Source organism: Physeter macrocephalus, chromosome 17 (genome assembly GCF_002837175.3).
Source record: "Physeter macrocephalus isolate SW-GA chromosome 17, ASM283717v5, whole genome shotgun sequence".
Taxonomy (NCBI): Eukaryota; Metazoa; Chordata; class Mammalia; order Artiodactyla; family Physeteridae; genus Physeter; species Physeter macrocephalus.
In genome coordinates this window covers 39,009,527-39,028,351 of record NC_041230.1, presented here as the reverse complement: position 1 = coordinate 39,028,351, position 18,825 = coordinate 39,009,527, and the positions used below count along the sequence as shown (strand labels likewise).

General features: G+C 46.2%; 4 protein-coding genes and 1 long non-coding RNA gene across 13 annotated transcripts in view; 2 read left to right on the top strand and 3 right to left on the bottom strand.

Annotated features, from left to right (window-relative positions):
* Nucleotides 1–10,758, bottom strand: part of NIP7 (nucleolar pre-rRNA processing protein NIP7) — a 72,446-nt gene extending 61,688 nt beyond the window's left edge. Inside the window, exons 1-6 of one of the 7 annotated variants that reach the window (XM_028477651.2) lie at nt 9,606–10,174; nt 8,631–8,834; nt 8,424–8,510; nt 8,184–8,322; nt 7,269–7,409; nt 344–517 (exon numbers count right to left, since the gene is read on the bottom strand). In XM_028477651.2, coding sequence (XP_028333452.1) covers nt 461–517; nt 7,269–7,409; nt 8,184–8,322; nt 8,424–8,510; nt 8,631–8,686 — 480 coding nt within the window. In that variant the 5' untranslated portion in view covers nt 8,687–8,834; nt 9,606–10,174 and the 3' untranslated portion in view covers nt 344–460. Of the gene's footprint in view, nt 1–343; nt 518–5,967; nt 7,064–7,268; nt 7,410–8,183; nt 8,323–8,423; nt 8,511–8,630; nt 8,841–9,605 lie in introns of those variants that run through there. The other 6 variants (XM_055079017.1, XM_028477650.2, XM_007129027.4 and 3 more) reach the window with 6 other exon arrangements.
* On the top strand, nt 61–5,457 carry TMED6 (transmembrane p24 trafficking protein 6). The gene is made up of 4 exons (XM_007129025.4): nt 61–396; nt 1,668–1,794; nt 3,094–3,245; nt 5,066–5,457. Exons 1-4 carry the CDS (start codon nt 61–63, stop codon nt 5,297–5,299), a joined length of 849 nt encoding a protein of 282 aa, XP_007129087.1. The 3' UTR covers nt 5,300–5,457.
* On the top strand, nt 8,933–17,645 carry COG8 (component of oligomeric golgi complex 8). Of its 2 annotated transcripts, XM_055079016.1 has the most exons (8): nt 8,933–9,128; nt 9,268–9,513; nt 10,767–10,974; nt 11,758–12,585; nt 14,473–14,641; nt 15,426–15,601; nt 17,183; nt 17,487–17,645. In XM_055079016.1, exons 1-8 carry the CDS (start codon nt 8,962–8,964, stop codon nt 17,642–17,644), a joined length of 1,953 nt encoding a protein of 650 aa, XP_054934991.1. In that variant the 5' UTR covers nt 8,933–8,961; the 3' UTR covers nt 17,645. The 2 variants fall into 2 exon arrangements, with proteins under 2 accessions (XP_054934991.1, XP_007129106.1); XM_007129044.3 differs by lacking the exons at nt 8,933–9,128; nt 9,268–9,513; nt 10,767–10,974; ... (2 more) ...; nt 15,426–15,601; nt 17,183 and adding an exon at nt 16,043–16,658.
* LOC114484028 (uncharacterized) lies at nt 14,505–15,860 on the bottom strand. The gene is made up of 3 exons (XR_003676489.2): nt 15,772–15,860; nt 15,414–15,508; nt 14,505–14,636 (listed from the first exon to the last, which is right to left on the bottom strand). It is a non-coding gene; the product is annotated as an uncharacterized lncRNA (long non-coding RNA).
* Nucleotides 17,646–18,058: 413 nt separating the features above from the next.
* Nucleotides 18,059–18,825, bottom strand: part of VPS4A (vacuolar protein sorting 4 homolog A) — a 14,168-nt gene continuing 13,401 nt past the window's right edge. Inside the window, exons 11-12 of one of the 2 annotated variants that reach the window (XM_028477648.2) lie at nt 18,276–18,388; nt 18,059–18,144 (exon numbers count right to left, since the gene is read on the bottom strand). In XM_028477648.2, coding sequence (XP_028333449.1) covers nt 18,105–18,144; nt 18,276–18,388 — 153 coding nt within the window. In that variant the 3' untranslated portion in view covers nt 18,059–18,104. Of the gene's footprint in view, nt 18,145–18,275; nt 18,389–18,825 lie in introns of those variants that run through there. The other variant, XM_028477649.2, reaches the window with a different exon arrangement.

Below are 18,825 nucleotides of genomic sequence, written 5' to 3'. Positions count from 1 at the left end.
CAAAATTCCTTCCTGTGAGCCAAACGTGGGGTACCATGCCAGTTCTATTCTGGAATATCTATGTGTGGCCCTGAGACTGGCCTATGTGTGACTTGCAGAGTTAATGATTATCCCAGCAGTTGTCTAAACTGCTTGGTTCCACTGGGCTACTGCAAGCAGTTAGAGCAGTCTCCAGAGAGCAGCATGTTCTCCTTGCTCTTTGGGGCTGGACTGGTGGTTCTGAACCTAGTGAGCTCTGCAAGGAGCCAGAAAACAGAACCTCTTAGTGGCTCTGGGGACCAGCCCCTCTTCCGTGGTGCAGATCGATATGACTTTGCCATCATGATCCCTCCAGGAGGCACAGAATGCTTTTGGCAATTTGCCCACCAGACTGGATACTTCTATTTCAGTTATGAGGTGGGTACTTGGTCATACTGGGGACTTGTTTTTCTTGTTTGTTCATTTCCTTTTGTAAAGGGGGTCAGGTTTTAAATGAACACAGGGTTCTAGTTGTCTTTATTATGCTGTGACTCCCCACCTGTTAATGAAACAGACCTGCAGTTAAATGGAAACTCTTGATGAATGAATAATCACGAAAGCATATGGCTTGGCTTCTCAAATTGCGGGCTGTGGAAGTGTGCTCAAAGTCATGGGACAAACCGGGTGCCTCTTCCTGGAGAGGTAATCATCACACTTACTCGAGTTTAGAGATGGGAGGGGAAAGAATCCATTTTTAAAATATTAAAATAATATGGATATGGTACCAAGTTGAATGAAAAGTCACATGAACTTTGGAGACAAACCCAGAGATTTCAAAGACGCTTCAGTTTATGCGGTTGGGGGAGCAACATTTACTCTCTTGCCTTTAGGGGTAATTCCAGCAAATTGGAGAATCAGTAACTCAAGGCTTCTCTATGCAGTCAGACAGACCTGTTGCTTTTAGGAAGGTAAATGTTTTCAAGTTGCCTGTTCGCAGGCCAAGTACTTTAATCCATGCTGTGCCCAAGGATGGTCTGCTCAACAGTAAACTTAGAAGCTGTTCATTTCCTTTGTTCTTTATCTTAGAAACCTATTAACTTCCTAAATTTTGTTTACAGAGTAAAAGACTATGTTGATCTTATTCTACTCCAATGTAACTTACAATTTATTTTAAATTAACCTATCAGAGATTTTTCTTATCTCTGAATTTATAATAGAATAGTAGCTACTAGTCAGGTCACTGTAGCCTGGGCTTATCAAGCCGCAGCTTGGAGGCAAGTACCTGTTGAATGCCTTATTTATTTACTGTCAAGCATCAAATAAGCCCAAATCTGGTATACCACTGGGGAGGTCAAAACCAAGTGAGTTCAGCCAAGAACTCTACAGCCAGATTCATACATACCAACATGTCAGCTGCATGGTCTGAGACATGTTTTCTTACCAGGGGTGCTATTGGCATTTGGGTCATTTCTTTGTCCTGCTTACTATTTCTAACACAGCAGGATGTTCAGCATTGCTGTCCCCGCCCCCCTTCCCCTACTCGCAACACCGGGGCAACGTCTCAGCCCAAATTCAAAGTGGGGGTTGGGCAGTACCATCCCTGATTGAGAACCACTGTGCTGATGGTCACTGGATGTCAATCTTACCATTCAGCTAGCTTCCTGATGATGCAGCAGGAGCTTTTCTCCCTCTTTAATATGTCTCCGCAGGTTCAGCGGACACTGGGAATGTCACATGACCGGCATGTTGCTGCCACTGCACATACCCCACAGGGTTTCCTTATAGACACCTCTAAGAATGTTCGGGGCCAGATTAACTTCTCTACCCAAGAGACAGGTCTGTTTTCGTCATCACGGCTATTATAATAATCGTACGTTTCTTTGAAATTGGGAAAATAATGAGGAAATATTGAAATATTGAAATTAATGAAGTACCTGAGATGTAAAAGCTCTGGCTTTTTCACATATGGATGGTGAAATAGTAAGAAAAAGATTAGCCTTCAACACCAAAAACCAGATTTCCTGGAGACTGCCAATGGCCAAGGACATTAATCAGCGGTCCACTGGCAGTTTGGAAGCAGTCTCCAGGTGACTAATTATTATAACTCCAGGGTCCAGAAGCTCGATTTTATCTTATCATCTCCAATGAACCAGATTATTGGAAAGTGATCAAAACAGGCAGACCCATTTATGATACAGAATTCCAATTAATAAATTTATTATGGGATAGTATTTCTTTCCAGTCATCAAAACACTTGAGCCAGTTACCAAAAAGCAGAACACAAGGAAATGCACGGCCATGAAAAATATCCACATTCTACAACAAAGCACTTCTCCAGTCACCAGAAAATTCCTACAGCCAAATCGAGTCTGTCCTCACCCTGGACGGCACCAGTCAGTTTGAACTGTCCTCTCTACCAGCCAGGTGCACAAAAAAAGACTATTTCTCAACAGGGACATAAGAGAACCCTTCACTGCGTGGCACAGGATATTCAGCATCCTTATGCAGCATCTTTGGCCCCTACGTGACATGCCAGTAGTGCCTTCCAGTCATTTCGACAATCAAATACACTGCCACACCTTTCCAACTCTGCTCCTCCTCACTCCTCCCCCATCACCACACGCGGGGAGGTGACCCCAGTTGGGAACAAGCACCAGTACATACCCCAACCATCAGCCCCCGTACAGACCACCTTGCAGGAAGTTACTCCAGTAGGATAGCTTCTTTCATTCACAAAGCATACATTTTTTCCCTCCTTTCAAATTCAAGATGATATCCCAGCTCTAATGGTATGCAAGAAGCAAACACTATGCTCTTAATATGCTCTTGATCAGAAATTCCTTAAGAGATGTGGGAATTATACGTTGAAAAAGAGGAAAAAAACATTTTCTATCCAACATAGAGCTAAAGCTACTAATATTTGGCAAAACAATATTATTATAAATAATATTTAGTAAAATAAGTTTCAGGTAAGATCAGTATCTTCCATATGAAAAACTGGATTTTGTACTTCCTAAGTAAAAAGAAGGTGCTATAGTAGCACATTTAACATTGGAGAACAGTTATCTCCAGGGAAATCTAGAGGGTGGGAGGGTGGGAGACCAAGACTTGGTAATGATCTAGGAATTCCTACAGGTTTTTATCAGCTTTGTCTAAAAAATCAGCAAAATCGCTTTGGTTCTGTGCAAGTATACCTCAATTTTGGAGTCTTCTATGAGGGGCCTGAGATGGACCACAAAGAGAAGAAAGAAAGAAAACAACTGAATGATACTTTGGATGCAATTGAGGTAATTGTTTTGTGGGAGAGAAACATCCATGGAAACTGACTTTAAATTTGGAGGAACGATTAGAATTATAGGAGTAATATCATCTGAGTGAGGGCTCATCTGGGTAGAAAACAAACAGGCAAAGGGATTTGAAGCCTTTAATTAATTTTGTGACTTGGAGCTCTTGAAATTCCTCACTTGTTTTATACCAGGAATTGGCAAGTAATGGTTCACAGGCCAAATCTGGTCCACTGACTGTTTTTTTAACTTAGATACAATTCACCACTTTAAGTGTACAGTTTAGTGGTTTACAAGGTCCTGCAACCATTACCAGCATCTAATTCCAGAATGGTTTCATCACCCCAAAAAGAAACTGCAGACCTATTATTCACTCTGTGTTGCCCATGCCCCTCAGCCCTGGGTAATCCCTCACTAATCTACTTTGTTTATATAGATTTGCCTGTTCTGTACACTTCATATAAGTGGAATCATACAATGTGGACTTTTGTCTTTGGCTTCTTTTATTTAGCATGTTTTCAAGGTTCATCCACATTGTACCATGTATTAGTACTTCATTCCTTTTTCTGGATGAACAGTATTCTATTGTATACTTAAAATAGCACATTTATCAGCTGGTAGACCTGAGTTATTTCCACTTTTTGGCTATCATGAACAATGCTGCTGTGAGCATTTGCCTACAAATTTTTGTGTGAACATGCTTTCATCTCTGTACATATATAAGCGGTATACTCTGCTGGCACACATGGTAACTTTTTACCTTCAGTGAGGAACTGCTATATTCCACAGTGGCTAAACCATTTTACACTCCCACCAGCAGTGTATGAGTGTTGCAATTTCTCCATATCCCTGCCAACGTGTTATAGTCTTTTTTGCTATAGCAATCCTAGTGGGTATAAGTGGTATCTTGTGGTTTTTGAGTTGTGTCTCCCTAATGACATTGAGCATCTTTGCATGTGTTTTTTGGCCTTTCATTTATCTTTTTTGGAGAAATGTCTATTCAAATCCTTTGCCCATTTTAAAATCTGGTTATTTGTCTTTTTATGGTTGAGTTCTAAGAGTTCTTTATATATTCTGGATACAAGTCTCTTATCAGATATATGATTTGCAAATATTTTCTCCCATTCTCTTGGATCTCTCTTGACTTTCTTGATAGTCTCCTTGATGCACAAAAGCTCACTGCCTGTTTTCGTAAGTGAAATTTGACTAGAACACGGCCATGCTCATTTGACAATTACAGTTGGCCCTCTGTATCTGCAGATGCAGAAGCTGCAGATGCGGAGGGCCGACTATGGGACTTCAGCATCCTCTGCAGGTCCTGGAACCCATCTCCCCACTGATAATGAGGGACAGCTAACTGGACATATTGTCTATGGCTGCTTTTGTGCTACAGTGGCAGAGCTTAGTAGTTGCAAGAGACTATATGGCCTACAAAGCCTAGAATATTTACTGTCTGGCCCTTCCATAAAAATTTGCAGGCCGTTATCTTTTACCATATACAAAGAACAGAAGACATCACCCAGAAGGGCAATGATGTGCTGAGTACATGTCTAAATCTAGAGATACTCTGGAGGAACTTTCTAGTTTCAGCACTGAAGTTTTTCATTATAAAAATTATTTTTTAAAAACTGAAGTCCAGGCCATTTTTTCATAGACAACAAAACTACCATTTATCAACAACTCCAATAGCCAACTTATTACATATCATAAAATCATACGTTACTCAACTTCCAGATAAACTAGGTTAGTGCTGGTGGGTACCCAGGTGAGGCTAGATGAGGTTAGGGAGGAACACTTTCTGTATTTCATTTTCTGTCCTGCAGAAGAGTACACGAACGCTGCAGAACAATATCTTTCACATGTGGCGATACTACAACTTCGCTCGCATGAGAAAAACGGCTGACTTTTTCCTACTCCAGTCAAACTATAACTATGTGAATTGGTGGTCGACAGCCCAGAGCCTTGTTATTATTCTTTCTGGGATCCTGCAGCTGTATTTCTTGAAGCGTCTCTTCAACATCCCAACGACTACAGACACAAAGAAGCCAAGATGCTAAGCTCGAACAACTACAGTGCCCGGGCTCTTTTCTTCTGGGACACAAGCTCTCTCAAATCTTTGTAAAGTTACTGGGGAAAAGATCAATTTTTCTTGTTAGAAAGTTGTAGCCTATTGCTCTCATCTACACAGGCAAAACAGCAATAAATAAAAGTGTGTAAAGTTTTGACGTTGACTATTTCTAAAGTACACACTAAATGCTACCATCAAAATACTGTCCATCGTACTGCAGCCCCTTAACCTTCACTATGTCTATTTAGAAATTAACAGAGAACCTTGGAAGGGAGAAAAGTTGAAAAAAATGGCACTAAAACATATAAAACTGGGTTTTATATGTTGCATACAAAAACAGGAGTTGGTAGAGTGCTTTTTTGTAATTGAAAAATGATTTATTTTTAGAGATGTCACCATTGGAATTTAAATTAAGCAGTATATGCACTAAAGAAATTGCTTTACAATACAGGTACTTAAAAATTTTTTTGTCTGTGATATGTTTTTCACTAAAAAATATTTTAATAATTCTAAAAATAATTTTGGAAGGCATGGGAGAAGGATGGAGGAGCTGAATTATTATTTCAGGGTCTCTGATTAGTGCTTTTTATCCAGTCCAGTCAGGTAATTAAAGATTTGTAAGAATATATGTATAAATGAATCACTTTGCTGTACACCTGAAACTAACCCAATATTGTACGTCAACTATACTACAATAAAACAATTTTTTTAATTTAAAAAAAAAAAACCAAAAGATTTATAAGAGAAATTGTTTTAGAAATCAAGGTGATAAAAATAACATTCAGCCTGGGATCATACCATTCAAGAAAAAGAGCGAGAAAACCGCTTGTAAAAGCCAAGATAATATAATCAAATTATGTTCATAAGATCCTACTCTTAGTAACAGAAATACTCAGTATAAACATTACAAAAATAATTCTTACCATTTATTCAACACTCTTATTTGCCAGGCACTGTGCTAGGTGCTTCACGATCATGATTTCTACTTCTAAAAACTATTCTTAGGAAGACGGCTGGGCTGCTTTTTGAAACAGAAGGAAATGAAGCTTATTAAAGTTTAATGACTCATCTAAGGCCATACAGCTGGTAGATGTGAGAACTGGTGTTTGAATCCAAGTTTTTTTTCCACACTACACAGCACCTACCATAAAGAAAATCGGCAGAACAAACTACTCTTACTATTTTATCCAAATTTCATTTGTAAAATCCCACACATGATCTACTATTCTGATGGCAATATCTATCTTTCATAGTATTAATAAATAAGAAAATTCATTACGTTCTTATCACGTGTTTGGAAAACAGTGTTATCACAGATAACAATAATATGCTATTCTTGTCCTCAGTTCCAACAATTTAGAACCTGTTACTCAAAACAAGAAGCCCTCTGATTCAAATATAAAACACAGCATTCTAGTTACTCATAATCACAAAGATCCGAAACCCCATTTTTGAGCCATTTCTGCATAATAAGAATCCAGCCTGCATTAATCCATAATAGAATATTAAACTAAAAAGTCCCTGAAGAGGTCACAGTGTTGACAAAATTCAACATGATGGTGGAGCCTACACAGACACAGGAAACAAAGCTAGGCCCTTCCACACAGCCATAAGTCCTCGCGATGATTTCGTTTTAAGTCAATGTCTCTTCATGCCGCACATATTCCCCAATGTCTGCTTGATGAAATACCACAATCGCCATGGGGTCTACTTTCCTGCAGTCTTGTGTAGACTTTGCTGCCACCCCAAAACCCTGGGATTCAAAAGAAGAGACACTGATTCACTCAAGTCATTCAATAAGTACGTATTGAGGTCTGGAAACAACAAAGACGAAAAGATACAGTTCTTTGAAGAATTCAAAAGGTGCTGAGAATTTAGTCTCTCAAGAGCAGACTGAAAATACATCCATCTTGAATAAAAAGATACTTGATTTTTTAACAGCAACCATCTCTACTCACCAGAGGGATGTCTGCCATGGAGTACACCACGACTCCCTGGTACTGAGAAGTATTTTCAGTGATTCGACCAAGTCCAGATTTCAGCACATGGTTCCCATACAGGAAGGATTGCTCTGCTCCAGGTTTTATCCACACTTTATACTGTAATAAAGAGAATTAAATCCAAGAGACATAAAAATGCTAAATAGTTAGACCCCTGCAGATAGGCTAACTGCTAGATCTATGGTTAATTTCTTTTTTTCCCTTATGAAATAAGTTTTTTCCATTCTTTTATTTATTTTCTTTTCAGTTGAACTATAGTAATCTACAATACTATATTAGTTGCAGTGATCTGATATTTCTATACATTACAAAAGGATCACAGTGATGCAAAGTTATTGTATCTGTGTCGTGTTATGTTTCCATACAAGATTATTAAGATGTTACTGACCATATGCCCCGTGCTATATATTTCACCTGTGAGGTTCGTCTGTCTTGTAACATGAATTTTAAAGAAAAGAGAGAAAGAATGATGCTTCCCTTAATATGTTCACCGCCTGAAGAGACCTGCCAAGAGGTTCTTACCTCGACTCTACAATCAACTTCTCCCATGGGCAGTTTAACAGTTCTTTTTCTGTACCCCACTACGCTCCTCTTCACAGCCACCTATTTGCTTTTTAGTCTTGAGCTGGGTCTGCATAGCCTTTTCAGTTTCTGCTGGAGATAACTACCACTACGCGGCCACACAGGGCTCCTACTCCTGAGCCCCGACCACGCCCAGGCAGCAAGATGTACACACGTCTCCAGGTGCTGGCACTGACCCTAAGCACCGTCAGGGACTCCGTCGCAGAAAAGGTGCCCAATTCTGCCTTCTGATGTGGCCCTCCGCCTAGACTTCCTCCATCCCTAGTGGCGGACTGACACCACCCCACAAACCTTGGCGTACGGTGCTAGGTAATCCAGAGCCGTGATGTGCAACCGAAACTTGTGGGTCTTCGTGAATTTTCCGAAGCACGTCCCCAGCGACACCAGCTTGTCACCGGAGATGTTGGCGGCCAACTTCAAAATCTTCTCACTGAAGGGATAAATAAAAAGGCAGTGTCAGATGAGGGAGGCTGGAGGTACCCAGGCCCCCACCCGGCTCCATGCTGCCTACCCGGCCCCACGCCGCCTCACCTCACGTAGTACACCCGGTCGTTGTGCAGCCTGAAACAGTAGGTGCCGTCGGGCCTGTCGACCAGCAGCTGCAGATTCTCCCCGATGCTGAGAGCAAAAGGAGGACTGGAGGCCGCGCCCGGTCTCGTCCCGGTACCGCGCCCCCAGTTCCACCCACGCCCCTCCCCGCCACCCACACACTTCGTCTTCTGCCCCGCGGACTCTTACTATTTTGCTATCTTCTCAAACATTACTCGCGTCTCCTCTTCAGTCAGAGGCCGCATTTTCCCGCTGGGTTGGAACGCCGGATCCTCGTGCCTCAGTTACCGGAAACGGAAGATCAGCCGCCAGCCGCTCCTTGGCAACCTCAAAGCCTGCCTCTCTAGCTGCTTTCCAGTCGTTCCCCACGTTAGCGCCCCGTAACCTGGACGACTATCGTGGAAAGAAAGAGGGCCTGATGAGTAACCATAGAGACCGGAAGTGCGCCCCGGCTGCTTTGGCTTCTACGGAGTCAGCGCCCTCGCTGAGCGGGAGGGGAAGTGACGCTGCTGCTGAGAAGATGGCGGCGACGGCGACTCTCCCACCCTCGACTACGGCCACGGCGACGGCCGCCGCGGCGGCTCTCGAGGAGGTGGAGGATGAAGGGCTCCTGGCGTCGCTGTTCCGGGACCGCTTCCCGGAGGCCCAGTGGCGGGAGCGGCCCGACGTGGGCCGCTACCTCAGGGAGTTTAGCGGCTCGGGGCTGGAGCGGCTGCGGCGCGAGCCCGACCGCCTGGCCGAGGAGCGAGCGCAGCTGCTGCAGCAGACGCGCGACTTGGCCTTCGCCAACTACAAGACCTTCATCCGCGGCGCCGAGTGCACCGAGCGCATCCACCGCCTCTTTGGCGGAGTTGAGCGGCTCGGGGCTGGAGCGGCTGCGGCGCGAGCCCGACCGCCTGGCCGAGGAGCGAGCGCAGCTGCTGCAGCAGACGCGCGACTTGGCCTTCGCCAACTACAAGACCTTCATCCGCGGCGCCGAGTGCACCGAGCGCATCCACCGCCTCTTTGGCGACGTGGAGGAGTCGCTTGGCCGCCTGCTCGACCGCTTGCCCAGCTTCCAACAGAGCTGCAGGTGCGGCGGGTCTGGTGCTAAAGGGGCTTTTAATATCTGTAATCGCTATCATTTACGACGATAGAAATAGCTAACACTTAGATAGCGCTTACCATATGCCAGGTTCTCCTCTGAGCATTTCATTAATCCATTTAAACTGCACAGCAGCCTTCGAGGTAGGTATTGTTATTTGCATTTTGTGTATGAGGAAGTTGAGACACAGAGGTTAGTGACCGTCCCAGGGCACAGCTAGTAAGTTTCGAAGTCAGAATTGGAACCCAGCAGCACGTCCCTCTCTCATAGGGCTGTTGTGAGCACTAAATAAAGAGAATCCATGCAAAGCACTTATCATTGGGTGTGACATAATTAACACTCTACAATTGTCAGGTTAATATATGTGCATATTTATGTAAACCTATACACACAACACACAACACACATGTACACACATCAGCTTGGACCAGAGGTCATCTGCTCGAAACCGTTCATTGATAGGAGGCTGACAAGGAAATCCTCCCATTTGGGGACAGTAAAAATCATCATCCAAAAAAAAAAAAATCTTCCTTTTTGACCCATATTCTCCCTCCCTCGACCCTCAATCCATTATCCCTAATTCTGCCTTCCAGTCTTTCGTGATAAAAGTTTGTTTTCTTCTGAGTCTTTGCATATTTGAGAATAGCTTTCATACTCTTCCAATCCCCTAGAATAGATGGAGGGCTTCACAAAGCAGGTGTCTGCAGTTACCGAGAAGAAATGGAGACTGTAGCAGGAACTGAGGTTGGACCATAGCATAGGAGAAGATTAAGAGGCTGAGGGAACTTGGGGGTAAGGCTGCAGTTCTAGGCTAGTTAGGGCATTATGAAAATAATAAGAATAGCTGTTATTAAAGGAACATATACTCCATATCAGGTCCTATGTTAAATGCTTTATACACATCATCTCATTTAATCCTCACATCCTTATGAGGTGGGTCCTGTTACTATTTTACCAATGAAGAAACAGGAGAGCCTAAGTACCTTGCCACAGCTTGTTAAGTGGCAGATCTGGGTTCAAATCTTTTTATCACTTATTAGTTGTGTGATCTTGGACAAGTTGCTTAAAATCTCTGGGATTAAAATTTCCTCAAGGGTAAAAGTACTTACCTAATGGGGTTGGTGTGAAGATTAAATCAGATAAATCAGCCCAGTGCTCAATTCATAGTAAGTGCTTGGTATTTGTAGCTAAGGTTTGGATGCAGAGCAGTGAACCACCAATGTACTCCTGATTGTTACTAGGAATTTTGTGAAAGAGGCTGAGGAGATCAGCTCCAATCGCCGAATGAACACCCTGACTCTAAACCGGCACACGGAAATCCTGGAAATCCTGGAGATCCCTCAGCTTATGGACACCTGTGTCCGGAACAGCTATTATGAAGAGGCCCTGGAGCTTGCAGCCTATGTACGCCGACTGGAAAGGAAATACTCCTCCATCCCTGTCATTCAGGTAGCCAACTTGCCCAGAGAGGACTCAAACTGATGTTCTTGTTATCAGTAATTCTGTGGTCATCACTGACCCTTTAGGCAGAAACCTTAGGGAAACCCCTTGCATTTTTCACATCAGTTTCTGCGAGGCAGGCAGGCTTGATCATAAAACATACATTCATTATTTTGTCAGCTGATAAATATTAATCATGTGCCAGGCATTGATCTAGCTGCTGGGGAAACATTGTGAACAAAGACAAGGCCTTGGCTCTCATAAGCTGCTAGTTGGCAAATAAATAAATAATATCCTTTCAGATAGTGTTAAGTATCTTAACAAAATAAACCAGGGAATGGGGCAGGAGGCTAAGGTGGGTTACTCTAGGTAGAGTGGTCAGGAAAGGCTCTTCTGGTGAGATAACATTTAAGCTGAGACCCAGATGACGAGAAGGAGCCAGCCACGTGAAGACGTGGGGGGAGAGCAAACCAGAAAGTGGTATGAACAAGTATAGCAGGCTAAGGAGGGAAGAAGTTGGAGTGTTTGAAGTATAAAGATAGCCATTCTGGCTGGATTGCAGTGAGCAAGGGGAGAGCATTAGGAAGCAGGTGAGGGCAGGAGCACCAGGCAGGGCCCGTAGGCTACAGTGAACCAAATCTTTGCTGGTGAACCTATATGCATCAGTTTTAGGAAATCTACTTTGTACGTCAGGACAGCAGTGGGAATGTTGGTCTGCAGTATTCAGGGTTAGTGGAATGGGTTCCAGGGAGTGTCTTTCCCAGCGTGGTGACTCACCCCCTGTGTCGTCAGGGCATTGTGAACGAAGTGCGCCAGTCCATGCAGCTGATGCTGAGCCAGCTGATCCAACAACTGAGGACCAACATCCAGCTCCCTGCCTGCCTCCGTGTCATTGGCTTCTTACGGCAAATGGATGTCTTCACTGAGGCTGAGTTGAGGGTCAAGTTTCTTCAGGCCCGAGATGCTTGGCTCCGTTCTATCCTGACTGCCATCCCCAGTGATGATCCCTATTTCCACATCACGAAAACCATCGAGGCCTGCCGTGTCCATCTGTTCGATATTATCACCCAGTACCGTGCCATCTTCTCAGACGAGGACCCGTTGCTGCCCCCTGCCATGGGCGAGCACACCGTGAATGAGAGTGCCATCTTCCATGGCTGGGTGCTGCAGAAAGTCTCACAATTCCTGCAGGTGCTGGAGACTGACCTAAACCGAGGGATAGGCAACCGTCTGGACTCTCTGCTGGGCCAGTGCATGTACTTTGGACTGTCTTTCAGCCGGGTAGGGGCTGATTTCCGGGGTCAGTTAGCTCCTGTTTTCCAGCGAATGGCTATCGGCACTTTCCAGAAAGCAATTCAGGAAACGGTTGAGAAATTCCAGGATGAAATGAACTCCTACACCCTCATCTCAGCTCCAGCCATCTTGAGCGGCAGTAACCTGCCTGCTGCTGTTCCAGTCACTCAGCCGGGGACCCTGCAGCCGCCCATGGTGCTCTTAGACTTCCCACCCCTTGCCTGCTTCCTCAACAATATTCTGGTCGCCTTCAATGATCTGCGCCTCTGCTGCCCCATGGCCCTGGCGCAGGATGTGACTGCGGCCCTGGAGGACGCCCTTGCCAAGGTGAGCACATACTGTTGGCTCTCTTCTGGGGCCTCCTTTAGTAACAGGTGGCCAGACTTTTGTAATAAACCAGTCTATGTGACAGTGGTGCCTGCTGACTTAGGTTTAGTGTGGTTTTAGAGGTTTTTCTGGTTGAAAAGCTCTGGTTAGTCCCCTTTCATGAAGTGTCTCACCTGTAGTAATGGTTCAGTAATATATTGATTTTCTATTGCTGCATAACAAACTCAAACATAGCAGCTTAAAACAACACACATTTATCATGTCTCAGTTTTTGTCGGTCAGCAGTCCAGGCACAGCCTAAATGGGCTGGTCCTCTGCTCACAAGGTTGCAATCAAGGTGTTGGCCAGGCTGTGGACTCATCTGGAGCTCAGGGTCCCCTCCTTTCAAGCTCACTTACTGTGGCAGGTTTCTGTTCCTTACAGTTGTAGGACTGAGGCCCTCAACTCCTAGAGACCAGCCCACTCCATAGGCAGTTCAGTGTGGCTTTTTGATTCTTCAGGGCCAATGGGAGAGCATCTCTCCTTGCTAAGTCTCCTTTAGGGGAGTCCTCAACCCTCTTTTAAGAGGCTCATCTAATTAGGGTAGGCTCACCCAGGATAACCTCCCTTTTCATTAATTCAGTCAGCCGGTTAGGGATGTTAATTAAAACTGCCAAATCCTTCACCTTTGCCATTTTCTGTGGGTTAGAAACAAGTCAGAGATTCTGCCTGCACTCAAGGGGAGGAGATTACACTAAAGGAGTGGATACCAGGGGGCGGGGATTACAAGAGCCATATTAGAATTCTGCCTAATACAAGTAATACTACCAATATTGCTAATATCCGAGTATGGTGCACATTATTTACACATTAAATCTTTAGATATTGGGTGCTTCTTATAATTGACGACATCTTACAGTCGCTGTCAACCAGGTGGCAGTTGTGACGTGGTTGTATAAAATCTTTCTGTTGATGTCCTCTTGTAAGAAAGAGCAAGGAAGCATGAGCAATGAAGCTTTTTAGGGTCAGTGAAATTCAGATAATGGTAATTAGCTAATATTCTTCTAGAGCTTACTTCATGCCACGTAATTTATCATACTTTACACATATTAAAACTTAATCCTCACAACCCTATGAGGTTAGGTCCTGTTGCTGGCCCTACTTTATAGATGAGGGAACTCAGGCACAGAGGGCGTGGGGTGCTTAAGTAATCACTTAGAGGCCACAGAACCAGTGAGTGGCACAGGTGGAGTTTGAGCCCAGAACGTCTAGCACCAGAGTCTATGTTCGTTATTTATTTATTTATTTGTTTGGCCGTGCCTCTTGGCTTGTGACCAGAGATTGAACCTGGGCCCTCGGCAGTGAAAGCACAGACCTCTAACCACTGGACTGCCAGGGAATTCCCCAGAGTTTATGTTCTTAACCCTGTCACTGTGACACCTGCCTGTAATGTCAGCTAGGCTGTTATTTGTATGTGGAACTTCTTTTCCAGCTCTATTTTTTCTTCCTTTACAATTTTCTAGTGGTTCTAGCATTGTGGAACTTCAGAGGCCTTACTCAGTAGAAACCTTTTATAGTGTTGCTTCATCTTCCTGGATCCAACATAGTTCTGGTCCATCTCCCATGGGAGCCAAAAGCAATGTATTCTGTGTATAATTTCATGATGCTCCTCCACTGGAACTGGAAACTGCACTAGTAATAAAACTAGTTGGATAAGAAATACATCAGTGAAGTGACAGAATTGTGAAGATTGACCACAATTGTGAATTTAAACAAGATAATAATATCATGTACTGTTTGGAACAACTTTCTTCATGAAAACTTGAGGGGTGCACATTTGTACCTAGTTTTATACACTGCTGATGGTGATAGACTAACCCAGTGATTGATGGTGCCCTTGTCTCTTAGGTAACAAAAGTAATCTTGGCCTTCCATCGTGCCGAAGAGGCTGCCTTCAGCAGTGGGGAGCAAGAGCTCTTCGTCCAGTTCTGCACCGTCTTCCTGGAAGACCTCGTTCCTTATTTAAATCGCTGTCTCCAAGTCCTTTTTCCTCCAGCTCAGATGGCACAGACCTTAGGTAAGAGAAGGGAAAAGATTTTTTAAACTATTTTATTGACATAATTCACATACTAAATAATTCACCTATTTGTAAAATTCAGGGTTTTTAGTAAGTGTACACAGGTGTGCAACCATTACTACCATCTAGTTTTAGAAAGATCCCCGGTGTTCATTTGTGGTCATTCCCCAATCTTGCTCTTAGCCCCTGGCAGCCACTAATCTTTTTGTTGCAGTAGATTTGCCCTTTCTGGACATTTCTTATCAACAGAATCATACATTATGTTTATATCTGGCTAAGTGGAAGAAGCCAGTCACAAAAGAACCACATAATGTATGATTCCATTGACATGAAATGTTTACAGATGGTGTCTTTAAAATATTTTTTAGAATTCGCCTTCCCTTCCCTATGCCCCCTCTCTCTGTGCCTGTGAAGGGGGTGTGGGAGGCACAATTTCCCAAAGGGTACTGGGCCAGTGATCCCACCAGCAGAGTGGCTGCTCTCTGCTCCCCCAGCTTTTCCTTGGGCCTGTCCAGGGAAGCCAGTGCCTGCTGAGGCTCTCCTGGTGCTTTCTTTCTCCATCCATCCCGCACTGTGCTGTTCCCATTACCTTCAAAGTCCGGCTTTACCGCATAGGTGCCTGTCCCATATCACAAAGGTGATTTTTACTGTATTGAAATATGGTAACTGTGTTCGTTACTTCCAATAAGTGGTGTTTTGTTTTTTTTTTTTTTAACCTGTGACACATAAATAATTAAATTTATTAAACGCTTTTTCCTCTTGTATTCTTTACCATCTGGGCCAGGCATTCCACCCACTCAGCTCTCCAAGTACGGAAACCTGGGGCATGTGAACGTCAGCGTCGTCCAGGAGCCTCTGGCCTTTGTCCTGCCGAAGAGAGAGATGGCCTTCTGTCTAGACGACAAGGCGCTAGTCCCCGAGCTCACAGCTGCAGCTCCAGACCCCCCCGCCGAGGGGCCAGTCCTCGAACCTGTCACCCCGGCTTTCCCTGACGGGGGGCAACAGGAGGTGGGATCCGCGGGACCGCCGCAGGCCGCCGACGAGCCTAGTGCAGGCACTTGACAGGCGCCCCCTGCGCCCGTGCCGGTGCGGCGGGTACCGGGGCCCCGGCGCCCGAGGGGCTCACTTACTGGAGCGCCGGTGGGAACGGGAGTTGCCGCGCGTGGGAGAGGCTGCGAAGGCATAATTAAAGGGAGAACCTCCTGGATATCTTGTAAATGCTTGATTAAACTATCAGAAATGGAATTAAATAATAAAGCTGACGGACGCCACCTAGAGGCAGGCTGCGAAGTGTGAGCGGCGCCGGCGTTCCCGGAAGGCCCGCGGGAACTGCACTTCCTGGCGTCCCTGTGGGCGAGAGCTTGGTCTACGGGGGCCGGCGAGGGACGCGTGCGGGCGGGCGGCTCTGCTCCACGCGCCATGGGTCAGCTGCGGGCTGGGCTGCTGCTGCTGCGGTGGCTGCGGCCGCGTGGCTGCGTGGGGCCGGCCTTGCAGTGGGGAGAGCGGGTAGTGGGCGACGGCGCCCGGGCCTGCAGCTCCACGCCCCCCCGGGATGGCCTCGAGGGCCCGGCGCGCCGGCGCTCCTACTGGCGCTACGTGCGGCGTCTGGTGCAGGGAGTGCCAGAGCCGCCGTACTCGCGCGTGTGCCAGGTCGGGGACCCGGCGCTGCGAGCCGTGGCGGCCCCGGTAGAGCCGGCGCAGCTGGCGGGACCCGAGCTGCAGCGGCTGGTGCAGCGGCTGGTGCAGGTGATGCGGCGCCGCCGGTGCGTGGGCTTGAGCGCGCCGCAGCTCGGAGTGCCGCTGCAGGTGCTGGCGGTCGAGTTCCCCGAGGCGCTCTTCCGCACATGCGCACCGCGCCTGCGTGAGGCCCGTCAGATGGAAACCTTCCCCCTGCGCGTGTTCGTGAACCCCAGCCTGCGTGTGCTGGACAGCCGCCTGGTCACCTTCCCCGAGGGCTGCGAGAGCATCAGCGGCTTCCTGGCCTGCGTGCCCCGCTTCCAGGCGGTGCAGCTCTCAGGTGCGGGGCGGTGGGGTCCCTGGGGTGGATGGGTAAATGTGTGCTCCCCTTTAACCTGCGGAGGCGGCGGCCTCGGATCCCACGAAACGGTTTCCGCAAAGTTCCAGTTAGAGCGTAGACATGTTGATGGCTGATCAGCGGAGCCTACCTGCCCACGAGCAGACCCTGGAGTGGACAAAATTCAGGACTGACGGAATGGGATGAGGCAGGAGGCGCCTGTGAGAGCAGAGCCAGCTCAAGTGGGGCACAGGGTTGGGGGCTTGGAGGTTTGGGAGGGTGGCCTGGTTCCCCTGTTAGCTTACCCCACGTCCTCTGCCCTGTCACTCACCTTGTGTCTGTTTTTCTGTCTCTCACACACACACACACACTCTTACAACCTTGTGTCTGTTTTCTGTCACACACACACTCTCTCTCTCTCTTCTGCGCCAATTAGATCTGTCATGTGGAATGGGAGAAGTAGAACCCAGCTTTGCCTAACCCAAAGTGATAAGCCATTACCTGTCTTACCACAGGATGTTTTGCAGAGTGTGATTCTTTGCTGGGGTTGGGATGATTGTTCCTCTTGAGCAAGTCACTTGGGAAGATCATTTCTCATTTCAGCCCCATAGCGAACCCAGCAACCTACTCGTCAGAGTTGGGAACCAGGCTGAATACTTGGTAAGAGGCAGAGTTCAGACTTCTTTTCTAGGAAGCATAGGGGCTGCTGTCTGCATTCCCTTCTGATACTGCCTCTTGTAAACAGGAACAGCCAGGGGCAAGGAAAGGCTAAGTAGGTTGAGAATGATGCAGTTCAGCATGTCCTCACCCAGGCTGTACCTTCCTTTGCAGGGATGGACCCCGGAGGAGAGCAGGTGGTGTGGCAGGCCAGCGGGTGGGCAGCCCGCATCATCCAGCATGAGATGGACCACTTGCAGGGCTGCCTGTTCATTGACAAAATGGACAGCAAGACATTTACAAACATCCACTGGATGGAGGTGAATGACTAAAGCTTTCCTGCTGCATCTGAGGACCCTGAAAACCAAGACACAAACACTTCGGCTTTAAGCTGGGCATGTCTTACCTGGCATCGTCTTGGTATTGGCTCTGCTCCGACAGAAAACAATGGCCTGTCAAAGCATGCCTTCCTGAGTTGGAGGAAGATGTTAATGTTTGCCCTGAAATGAGCTATGGACAGTGTATTGCCTTCAACTTGAGAAGAAAAATAACTCCTCTGAAGGAGTGGACATTTCCTGGCAATTTTGTATGGCGATAAAGATGGGGCGGGGGCCAGTAAATAGCCACTCTCAGTAGACGTGATTTCAGAAGAGCTGTATCATCTGTTCCCAAAGCCAAGATTAGATAATAATGTAGTCCCAAAACACCTGAAAGCTGTGTTTAAAAATGCGGATTAAGGCTGTGGTTGATCGTCTTCACCAAGTGCTTACGTTTACAAAGGGCTCATGTGTGTTACCTGCATAGTCTCCATTTGTTTTGGATACCAGTTTGCCTGTGGAAGTAAAACACAGGACAGAATGTCCCCAGTTCAATGACAATATTAACATAACTGAGTAGTCATACATTTTAACAGGTTCAGATACAGTTTAGGTCTCCACCTTTTGCTTTCCACCTTTAACAGACCTGGGGAAGACTTTTCTGCTGAGATCTCTTAGGCAGCTGGTACTTGGCTCATTCTTTGGATGGAGGCCATGGAGCAGGGCTGGGGGAGGGGTGATATAGGTTTCCCCCACGATCTGAAAGAAGAGTGTTCTGATGAAACCTTTCCTAAGCTGAAACAGCATAAATTGAAGAAGCAGTTACCTTAGGACACATCTTGCTAACAGATGCACAAAATAAATGGAGATAAAGCACAGATTGTCACAGATACAGTACAAAGCTATGGTGGCTTGATGCTGAGCGCAGCTCCCAGGGAAGGAGCTTGGCGGTGCCACTCGGGCAGCTCTGAGTGCGTGCTGCTTCTGTAATGGCTCACTGCAAAACAAAAGCTGAATGCTGTTTCAGCTTTCACCTTTTTCGTAGAAGTGAAAATCCTCTTCAAATTTCTTTCCATTAGTGAAAACAGGTACTAATATAGGTCTTTCAGGGCTTCCCTGGTGGCGCAGTGGTTGAGAGTCCGCCTGCCGATGCAGGGGACACGGGTTCGTGCCCCGGTCCGGGAAGATCCCACATG